Source organism: Myotis myotis, unplaced genomic scaffold (assembly GCF_014108235.1).
Source record: "Myotis myotis isolate mMyoMyo1 unplaced genomic scaffold, mMyoMyo1.p scaffold_m19_p_9, whole genome shotgun sequence".
NCBI classification, from domain to species: Eukaryota; Metazoa; Chordata; class Mammalia; order Chiroptera; family Vespertilionidae; genus Myotis; species Myotis myotis.
Genome location: NW_023416401.1, coordinates 39408762 through 39420829, shown reverse-complemented (window position 1 = coordinate 39420829; position 12068 = coordinate 39408762). Strand labels below are relative to the sequence as shown.

Genomic DNA, 12068 nt, shown 5'->3' with positions numbered 1-12068 from the left:
TTTGAGCTTGGCGTGTCAGCATTTTGAAAAACCCTAACTTAACTCTGGTGCCATGTCACATATACAAATTTTTTGATATTTGCAACCATAGTAAAACAAAGACATATTTTTGATATTTATTTTATATATTTAAATGCCATTTAACAAAGAAAAATCAACCAAAAAAATGAGTTTGTGTGTCATAGGTTCACCATCACTGGACTAGGGTGTTCTTTCCATCTCTAGGATTATACATCCAGGCTTCAGTCCAATTCAAGGTCTGATTACAGTGAAAGGAATGGTTGGTTCCCTTCAGTATAGTCATATAGCCCGCAACTGATTAAAAACACTTAGCAGTAAACCTCCAGAATTGTGGGGTGGGGAGCAAAAATAGGAAAACCTGGACATGGGTGGCTAAGGGGCCCATAGCCTGAGGTAAGTATACTAATTTTAATAACTCCCAAAAGAGGTTTTCCTCCCCCATGAAAGGAGACTGGCTAGGGCTGGACCTTGGCTAAGTCTCAAAGATGTCAGTCAGCCATCTATTTGGCTGGCTAGTAAACTAAACAGAAAAGCAGGAACAATCTGGGTGAAAGAGGAAATAAAAATTCCAAATGTTAGCAACTGGGGACATAGACAAAAGTGTTAAGGGCAATGATGACAGGGAGGTGAAACTCTAATCTAACCTTGGTATATAAGGAGTATTTTTTCCTATAATATTTTAAGAACTACTGTGCTAAGTACTGATGAAAGATTAAAATGTAACAATGAACAAAAAGAGTAAGTTAAATGTTATGAGTAACATGTTTAGTTCAATGTCTAATATAGAATCTGTGCCGAATTCATGAGAATTCTCTTCACCTCAAGAAACCAAGATGGCGGCATAGGTAAACACAGAAGATTGCTGCCTCCCACAACCACTTCAAAAATACAACTAAAAGACAAAACGGACATCATCCAGAACCACAGGAAGGCTGGCTGAGTGGAAATTCTACAACTAGAAGGAAAGAGAAAAGCACACTGAGACTCAGAGGAGGTGCGGAAGTAAAGTGCAGAGGTATGGAGGCACACGTAGAAAGGGCTGGCAGCTGGCAGCTGAGGACGCGGCGCACGTGGAAAGGGCTGGCAGCTGAGGATGCGGCGCACGTGGAAAGGGCTAGCAGCTGAGGACGCGGTTGTCTTTTTCAATCGGGAGGGAGTCTCAAGCTCCTGACTGCTCTGAACTCCAGTTCCGGGCGAGTCTCTGGGGACCCAGACTCATATGGTGAGAAACTGGACTATCTGGCACCAGGAGAGGAATGTGAGGGCGGCTTTCTCACAGAGGTGCTTGCAGCAATTACTGGGACACTGAGAAGCAGGGCCTCTTAGGGTAGGCCTGAGGAGCAGCCATAGCTGCTTGCTCCGCCCTGTTGATCCCCAGAGACCCCACCCCACCCAAGCTGTGCACAGAGGCTTTTGCATATGAAAGGTCTGGCCCTTTGCAATCTGAAAATTACCTAACAAACTGCAGCTGGGTCTGAGAAACCCAGAACTTCCAAAAGAAGGCCCAAGGCCCCACAGCAGCTTGAAATGCTTCACAGCTGGGCTCCTGCTGGGTAGCCTCAGGAAGAGGCTAAATTAGCACCTCCTTAGAGATCCAAGAGCCAGTGTACCCAGTGGTCAGAGTGGGATCATCCAGATTACAACTCCTCAGATCCATAAGGGACACACCCAGGGGGCAGACTCAGTGAGCACTAAAGCCCCACTGAAGCAAGTCTTGCCCCAGAAGGGTGTCTACAGCACAGAAGTTCTCCCACTGCAGACACAGCTGATTCTCACAGCCAATTGGCCTGGAGGTCAATTCCTCCCAGTGATACCTACAACAATCAAGGCTTAACTACAACAAGACTGAGCACAAAGCCCACAAGGGGGTGCACCAAGAGTGTCTACCTCAGGTAATTGGGGAGGCTGAGCCACTGGGCCCTATAGGACACCTAGCACAGAAAGCCACACTATCAACACAGGGAAGCATAAAAAATGCGGAGACAAAGAAACAAGACACAAATGACAGAAATGGAGGGAAGCAAACTACTGGATATAGAGTTCAAAACCACACTTATAAGGTTTTTCAAGAATTCTCTGGAAACTGCCGATAAACTTAGTGAGACCCTCAAGAAATCTAGTGAGACCCTCGAGGTTATAAAAAAGGAACAACTAGAAATTAAGCATACACTGACTGAAATAAAGAATATTATACAGAGTTCCAACAGCAGACTAGAAGATCACAAGAATCAAGTCAGGCCGAAACCGGTTTGGCTCAGTGGATAGAGCGTCAGCCTGCAGACTGAAAGGTCCCAGGTTCGATTCCGGTCAAGGGCATGTACCTTGGTTGCGGGCACATCCCCAGTAGGAGATGTGCAGGAGGCAGCTGATCGATGTTTCTCTCTCATCGATGTTTCTAACTCTCTATCTCTCTCCCTTCCTCGCTGTAAAAAATCAGTAAAATATATTAAAAAAAAAAAAAAAAATCAAGTCAAAGATTTGAAATACGAAGAAGCAAAAAACACCCAACCAGAAAAGCAAAAAGAAAAAAGAATCCAAAAATATGAAGATAGTGTAAAGAGCCTCTGGGACAACTTCAAACGTACCAACATCCGAATTATGGGGGTGCCAGAAGAAGGGAACAAGATATTGAAAACCTATTTGAAGAAATAATGACAGAAAACTTCCCCTACCTGGTGAAAGAAATAGACTTACAAGTCCAGGAAGCGCAGAGAACCCCAAACAAAAAAAATCCAAAGAGGACCACACCAAGACACATCATAATTAAAATGCCAAGAGCAAAAGACAAAGAGAGAATCTTAAAAGCAACAAGAGAAAAAAAGTCAGTTACCTACAAGGGAGTACCCATTGTACGACTGTCAGCTGATTTCTCAACAGAAACTATGCAGGCCAGAAGGGAGTGGCAAGAAATATTCAAAGTGATGAATACCAAGAACCTACAACCAAGATTACTTTACCCAGCAAAGCTTACATTCAGAATTGAAGGTCAGATAAAGAACTTCACAGATAAGAAAAAGCTAAAGGAGTTCATCACCACCAAACCAGTATTATATGAAATGCTGAAAGGTATCCTTTAAGAAGAGGAAGAAGAAGAAAAAGGTAAAGATACAAATTATGAACAACAAACACACATCTATCAACAAGTGAATCTAAAATCAAGTGAATAAATAATCTAATGAATAGAATAAGCTGGTGAATATAATAGTATCAGGGGCATAGAAAGGGAGTGGACTGACTATTCTTGGGGGAAAGGAGTGTGGGGGGTGCGGGAAGAGACTGGACAAAAATCGTACACCTATGGATGAGGACAGTGGCGGGGGCAGGGAGGTTTAAGAGCAGAGGGTGGGGTGGGAACCATGTGGAGGGGAGCTATGGGGGGGAAAAAGAGGAACTGTGATAATCTGAAAAATAAAGAATTCTCTTCACCTCTCTATATATAATGATGTGCAGTTTTTTATAAAAGGTTCCTAATGCAACTTTCTATGTATCTGAATTGTTTATAAAGACTTTAAAATAATCTAGCAAATTTATTTACCCAATCCCCTATTAAAAAAAAAAAAAAAACACTTTATAACCATAACTTTTTTCCTCTTCTGGAATTTTTCCTCAGGTTATATACCCAGGAATGAAATTAGTATATTAACCCTTTGAGTGCCAACCAATATCTTAGGAACTATGCTAAAATTGCCAAGGCATTTTTGCTGATTTTACAGCAGTTTAGGAAAAAAATTATGAATCGAAAGTAAATGAAGTTACATATTCAATTTTAGAACTACAAACATTTGGCATCATAAGTAATCTGCACTTAGGTGCCATCTGTCAATAAAGAGTGAACTATTAGCATCTAATAGTGACACTGCAGGAGGAGCGTGATAGCGCTCCCGGCACTTTTGGTGAAAAACAGGAGGAGCACGATCGAGCTCCCCAGCACTCTAGGGCAGTGATGGCGAACCTATGACACGCATGTCAGAGGTGACACGCGAACTCATTTTTTTGGTTGATTTTTCTTTGTTAAATGGCATTTAAATATATAAAATAAATATCAAAAATATAAGTCTTTGTTTTATGATGGTTGCAAATATCAAAAAATTTGTATATGTGACACGGCACCAGAGTTAAGTTAGGGTTTTTCAAAATGCTGACACGCCGAGGTCAAAAGGTTCGCCATCACTGCTCTAGGGGTTAAAGTATGTTTATTATGAAGATTTGTGTATGTACAGTGTGAGGATGGTCTCTCAAAAATGTGAAGCATTTATGCAGCCTCCAGCAGTTAAAAGAGTAACCAGCCTGGCCAGTGTGGCTCAATAGTTGAGCATTGACCTATGAACCAGGAGGTCATGGTTCAATTCCCAGTCAGGGCACATGCCCGGTAACGGGCTCAATCCCCAGTAGGGGGTATGGAGGAGGCAGCTGATTAATGATTATCTCTCACTGATGCTTCTCTCTCTCTCTCTCTCTCTTCCTCTCTGAAATAAATAAAATATATTTGAAAAAAAAGAGAGTGCCCATTTCCCACTCCCCTAGATAGTTTTTTAAAATTTATTTTCACTAATTTGATAAGAATAGTTAATAAAAATTCATAATTTTTTGTTAATCCTCACCCGAGGATTTTTTTTCCGTTGATTTTTAGAGACAGTGGAAGAGAGGGAAAGACAGAGAGAAATATCAATGTAAGAGAAGCACATCGATTGGTTGCTTCCTACACGCCCCGGCCAGGGAGGAGCCTGCAACTGAGGTACATGTCCTTGACAGGAATGAAATCTGGGAGCCTTTGGTCTGCAGGCCGACACTCGATCCAGAACCAAACCGGCTAGGGCAATAATTCATAATTTTAAAATTTGTATTTCTTTAATTGCTGAAGAAACTAAGCTTATTTATTCTCCCTTCCTCCAATTACTAGTTTTATAATTTATCTTCATTGAAGATGTGTATATCTTTTAACCACTTGGGGTCACTATTTCTTTATCTTCAAAGGCTGCAACCAATCTGGCAAATCTATTTGGTGGGTATGTTAGTTTTTGTACTTTTCTACAAGTTTGAAAATTTCATAGTTTAAAAACAAACTGAAAGATTACTAATTCTTAGAATTCAGAACTGGCCTAAAAAAATGACAGCATATTCCTTCCACTCAACCTCCCTGTTCTATCAATCCTCCCTTGTAGACACTGTTTTTCATTTTGTCTGTGTATTTTAACACAGTAGAAAGAACTTAAGAATCAAGAGAACTGCATTATCATCCAACTGTTTGTGTACTTCCTGGAGCACCAGTTTTTCCACCAGTAAATACTACAGTTGGACTAGAAGACAATAGGGCTATTCCATATCTGAGACTCTGCTGAGGCTCTGAACTCACTATACTAGTACATGTCTTAAAGCACCTACAACATCCTATATGGCAGAGCAACTCTTAACCTAAGTCACAGTTTGCCAAGAGATTATAAATTTTTAGCAGGAAATTATCATATACATCTATATCTTGACTACACAACAAGTCAATAAAGGTTTGTTGGAATAGGCTTAATATAACATAAAGTCTCAAGCACAAAAGCAGAATACACAGACCAATCTAAAAACAAAAGAATGGCTTGGGTGTTTATTCTTTCAGATTCTTTCCCAAACTGTTACTTTGTAAGCAGCTAACTAAGGTAAGTTATTAGTGCCAAGTAGAATAATCCACATTTATTTATTAACCAAAGTTGACAAATAATGCATATAAAATGCCAATACAGTGCCCAGCATACAATCAGTGTTATTAGTTCATCCTCCTCACCTTTACTAATAGGTAAAGCAGCTACACACACACTCAAGTATCTCCTATCCAAAAATAACTTCCTCATACTTTTTCCTATGCCAAAATCTTACCAAAGATATAGTCATTTGGATCATAGCAACAACAACAACAAAATCCAGTCTTAGAAGGTTCCATATGAAAATGTGAGAAGCACTGGTAAGGTAACACCTTTTAAGTTACTGCCTGCTAATTCATTAGGATAATTAGTGCCAGGTCCTTTCTAATTAATGAGTAGATTAGAAAGCATCAAGAGAAAAATGAAAAGAATAAAAAATCAGAATGGAAAAAACTTCATAAATGAAACCAAAGAAAACCAACATGTTTGGTTTAAGCTCCTCACCTTGAGGAATCATTTGTAAGAAACTTAAATCTCACCTTACACACACACACACACACACACACACACACACACACGGAAAAACTAAAAATGAAAATCCATTATTTCAGTAAACCAAAATGAGTAAGCCAGCACAGTGATGATAAAGCACTGAGTTTCCCTGGGAAAAGAATGAAACCAGTAACCTAGAAAAGAATATCTCTTAAAAAGAAAAAGGAGTCTGACAAGATGAAAAGTTCAGAGTGGATACAGAATTTGGCCATCACTAATTGCAGGATGATCAAACTTTATTTGCCTCCTTGTAGGAAATGATACAAAACGAGTAGCATCATCTGTGACATTTTCTTGCAAAAAATGTTTAAGCAGATCCTAATCAAGCCATTAGACCTACCTTCCAGTCTACAGGAAATATAGAGGCTATAGAAAAACAAACTAATGCCATGATCAATAAATCAAACAAATCCAGAATATGTGACATTCTACAAAAAAAACTTATAGTCTTTACAAAGATAAATACAAAACAGTTCATGTACTCAGAAAGGGGGCAATTTATAAGTAACTACAAAACAAAATGGAATCAAATATATCTTTAGGTTATAGGTGCTCTGAAAGCAAAATAGTAGATTATTTTTAATGACTATAATTTATATATAAAGAAGGAATCTCCTAAGTGGTCTCAATAAATATATAAATTATACATTCCTATATTTAGAACAGAAGAACAAAATTAAATAGACACAAGGCATCTTATAACTTTATTTATCATTAATTGTAGTTTCAAAGATCTCCATAAAATTATAAAATATCATATTAAAAATATATTACCTTTGTCCTAGATTGAACTTGTTCTTTACAGATGAGGCATTTCTTGACTCGTGGAGAACATAAAGAACAGGTAGCAATATGTCCACATGGGCCAAAAAGAGTATCTCTCTTCATATCTGAGCACACCATACACTCTTCTAAGGTTTCAGAATCATTACTAATCATAGAAGGACTTCGAGAACCCACTTGACCACTAATAAAAGAAAATATTTCAAATCAAGCATATCAGAATATTTATATTACAAATTCAATAGTTAAAATGGTTTTAAAAACATCTAGAGCATCATTAGTATATATAAAAATAGCTTTAGTTGTTAAAAAATTAAGCATCTGTATATGAAACACTGTATACTATATTTTTCTATTTTATAATCATCTCTGCATCTTCACCTATTTGTAGTACTATTTGAAATACAAATTGTACAAGTTCTCACACACTGGAAAACAGTGAATCCAAATCTTCTAACACAGAAATAAAAAACACAAGTTAAAAATTTCGCATAAACACAGTTTCACTCAGAACTTGTTTTGCTTATGTAGAACCAGCCGAGAAAGGTATAAGAATAAAAAGAAAATCCTAACTAGAGTCCACGTTAGTTATCCTAACTACAGACAGGAAGAAATGAAGCGTCTATAAAGTCCACAACTGACAAGGGCACTTGGAAAATAAGTCACTGCAGCTGCTGTTCCAACATTTCTTTAATTGTATCCTTAGGGAGCAAAAATTCTATTACAGGAAGACAATGCAGCTATACATATAAAGATACAAGACATAGAAATACATGTATATGAACAACTAGTCTTCAGAAACTCATGAAATGCACCCGCACACCAGCGCATGCACACACACACAAACACACACACACACAAAGCAGTTTCATCTTAGAGCTCAGTCTTAAAGTTATTACTGCAGTAATTACAGTGCCTTGTATCTATATGTTTTAGATTCATTCTGTCATCCTATAATAGAATTTTATGCCCCTTAAGGTTAGACTTAAAGAAATGTACATAACTCATTATATTAATTTCCCTGTAACACTACTTTATGCATGGATTCCAAAGAGATGTCTTTTCATCACTACACAAATTGTAAGAGAGGCAAGAGAGTACAGAGAGCACAAAGATCAAGGGACAACTCCTGAAATGTTCAATAACAAGAAAGAGGTATAAAGGGCAATTATAGTTGTATAGCATCATTTGGATGAAAAACTAATGAGATGTACCTTTTGTATGACTATAATTTCAATAAGAAATTTAGTTGTTATCATAAATAATTAAAATCACCAACACATTTTACTTTTAGAAAAGAAGGCAAGTGTGAGATGATCATTTTTAAAAAAACTCCATCAGGAAGTGGTTCATTCATTTGTTTAACTTTTCAATTCTTCAATGATACTTACTGAGTGCCTATCAGGCACTGTGCAGGGTGCTAGATTATTAGAGTTTGTATGAGATATATTCTGTTAGCAAGTAAACTGCCTTTCTTTGCAAGAGTCTATTAAAATTTTAAATACACATAACATTAATCACAGCAATTTCACTAGTGAGAACTTTTCTTATAGACAAGTTTCTCTAACATACAGGAGTACTGGAAGATCCGACTGGCTCAGAAAAGTTTCTTAAATTTATTATTCATAAAGTATTATCCTATATAACAGCGGTTCTCAACCTGTTGGTCGCGACCCCTTTGGTGGTCGAATGACCCTTTCACAGGGGTTGCCTAAGACCATCCTGCATATCAGATATTTACATTACAATTCATAACAGTAGCAACACTACAGTTATGAAGTAGCAACGAAAATAATTTTATAGTTGGGTCACAACATGAGGAACTATATTTAAAGGGCCAGAAGGTTGAGAACCACTGCTATATAATAAAAGGTTAATTAATATGCAAATCAACTGAATGGCAGAACGACCAATCGCTATGACGCACACTGACCACCAGGGTGCAGACACTCAACCCTGGAGCTGCCCCCTGGTAGTCAGTGCACTCCCACAGGGGGAGCACCACTCAGCCAGAAGCTGGGCTCATGGCTAGTGAGCACAGCGATGGTGGCAGGAGTCTCTCCCGCCTCCACGGCAGCGCTAAGGATATCCAACTGCCAGCTTAGGCCCGCTCCCAAGGGCTCCCGGACTGCGAGAGGGTGCAGGCGGGCTGAGGGATCTCTTCCCCCCCCTCCCCCCCCCGCACCGAGTGCACGAATTTCGTGCACTGGGTCTCTAGTATTTAATTACGTAGAGAATACAACATAAGAGACATGATCTCTATGGGAAAATTTTTTAAGAAAGAGCCAACACAAAGATAGAGGAATAGCATGATGTATTATAAAATTGTACACCTGAAACCTACATAATTTTCTTAACCAATGTTGCCCAATAAATTTAATTTAAAAAAAAAAAAGGAAAAAAGGTAGAAGAAGAGCAAAGACAAAGGCATTTGCAAGTAGTCTGTTATGAAACTACATGATACCTCATGCATAAAATATCAAGTTTTATGATAAATATAATACAAACCTGACTTTTTCTTTATGACATTTTGCCAGTGCTTTGCAGAGACTTGGATCAGGACAGAGATCAAGTGGTGATTGACCCTTCTTATTTCGAATGCTAAGGTCAGCACCATTAGCAGCCAAGAAACAGGCAATAGATGCTGCACTCTTCTTCTCTGCCCCCTGGGTACCAAGTCCCATTATTAACTGAAATCAAATGAAAAAAGAGTCATTATTTTCTCTTTATCAATTCCTACCACCAATATAGGGTGGGGAAAAGTAGGTTTACAGTTGTGAATATGTGAAACACAGCTAATTCTTGCATTATTATTTATTATTATATTATTTCCCTTAAAAACTACTGTAAACCTACTTATACCCCACATATATGATGTGTATATAGAATATGTACATACATATTCATACATGTACACATGTATGTATGTGTGTGTATGTGTGTGTTATATATAAAGATGCATGTCTGGTAAGAATTTACAGGTCATATAAATATGGTGGACATTGATAAGTTGCAGCCCTAATATCCATTCCCCCTTCCCCTGTAGCCCCACTTTTCTCAGGCAGATGTTTGAGGATTGGCATACTCTCCACTTTAGAGGTAGACCATGATGAATCAAACCAGTCAGATATCAACCTGTCTGTGTGATTAGTTCAGGGATGACATATAACCCAAGTCAGGTCAATTAAGGCCAATAAAACTCAAGAACAGGACTTCTGATTGAGATGCTAAAGAAACAGTACTTTCTTTTCTTTTGGTTCTGGAGCTACTAGGAATCAACTTGAAACAATAAGGGGAGAGACAAGTAAGAAAAGAACCAGTACCTAGGAATTAAGCCAAGAAATGGAGAACAAAACAAATCAGGTTCTGTTATCTAACTATTCACTCAAACATCTTACCAGAAAACAGTCATAATAATTGTTAACATTTACAAAGTGTCTACAATGAATCAAGAATTATTTTAAGCACTTTCCATAAATTAATTTAATTTTCATAACCTTATAGAGATAGTTATTCCCTTTCCCTCATTTTAAAATGAGAAAAATGATGCACACAGGAGTCAGAGCAGCAATTCTCAAACACTTTGGTCACAGAACCCCTTTACATTCTTAAAAATGAATCTCAAATTCATATGGGAAGGTGAAGGACTCAGGATAGTCAAACAACTTTGGAAGAAAAAAGTTAGAGGTTTTATACTATCTTATTTCAACATTTATTATAAAACTACAGTAATCAGCCCGGCTGGCATGGCTCAGTGGTTGAGTATTGACCTATAAACCAGGAGGTCACAGGTTCGATTCCCAGTCACGGCACATGCCTGGGGTTGTGGGCTCGATCCCCAGTAGGGGGCATGCATGGCAGCCGACGCATGGTTCTCTCTCATCATGGGTGTTTCTATCTCTCTCCCTCTCCCTTCCTCTCTGAAATCAATAAAAATATATTTGAAAAAATAAAAACAACAGTAATCAAGACAGTGGGCTGGTATCACATAGCTAAAGACAAGAGTTCTAAACATACATCAACAGAACAGAATATCAGATTCAGAAAGACTTCACATACATGGTTAAAATTGATTTTGGATAAAGATACAGCAGGTGATTCAGTACAAAATGACAGTCTTTTCAACAGACAGTGCTGGACTAAATGAGTATCCACAAGCTGGGGGAAACCATGTGGATGTCACACACCTGATTAAAAAACCTGCATTCAGATTATATATAACTCTCAAAACTCAATAGTAAGAAAACAGCTCAACAAAATAATGAACAAACATTCATCAAACAGATGTGGGTGGCAAAAAAGCCAAAGAAAAGATGTTTGATATTAGTAGTCATTAGGGAGATGACTTTCAGTGGTACTAAATTAAAGATTATCTCTACTCACAGTGTTTTTGGATGGCTCCCAGGCAGCATCGACCTTGCCCACATCTTGCATATCCTGGAGCTGACGTAGCTGAGACAAGGTGTGGTGCCTCAGAGCTTCATGCAAAGGAGTATCCCCATCCTTATCCTGAATATCTAATTTGGCACCTGCACGGACCAAAAGCTACGAGAGAAAGACATCTCATTTTGCTACAGTATCCCCACCCACAAGAAATTACAGCATATCTAAAGCAATAGTGAGAGAGCCCACCTGGAGGAGCTGCCACTAGTGATTCTTATGTATTTGCTTGCTACTACTCTATAACCCTGCGGCTCCTTACAAATAGTGATGATTCTGGGTATCGAATTAAAGAAAACAAAGAAATGAGAACCAGTGGTTGAGTATTTAATTGAGTATTTAATTCCTTTTAATTCATCTACCCTAAGATCAAAATAACTGGAGAAATTTTAGGACTTTTTTTCCTTTTAATTTCAGACATGTGAAGTGGGATATTTTAAGTACTTCTAATAGGACCAAATAATAATGTTCAAAATTATTCTATTATTTAAACACATAAGGAGAAGTTATTTTTTATTCCATTCTCTTTGATCAGTTTTCTTGAAATGTATGCTCATAGGGAAGTCCAAATATCATAGATAAATTAAGAATTTTTAGCAAGAGGAATTTTAAATAACAATAAATGTGAAGTGTTTGCTAAACTAC

The 12068-nt window shown here is 38.0% G+C and overlaps 1 protein-coding gene across 3 annotated transcripts in view; it reads right to left on the bottom strand.

Moving 5' to 3' along the window:
* The window catches only part of MIB1 (mindbomb E3 ubiquitin protein ligase 1), a 165003-nt gene that overhangs the window by 49878 nt on the left and 103057 nt on the right, over nt 1-12068 (bottom strand). For all 3 annotated transcript variants that reach the window (XM_036321330.1, XM_036321329.1, XM_036321331.1), the window contains exons 15-17: nt 11367-11528; nt 9492-9673; nt 6975-7167 (exon numbers count right to left, since the gene is read on the bottom strand). In XM_036321330.1, the coding sequence (XP_036177223.1) occupies nt 6975-7167; nt 9492-9673; nt 11367-11528 (537 nt within the window). The remainder of the gene's footprint in view (nt 1-6974; nt 7168-9491; nt 9674-11366; nt 11529-12068) is intronic.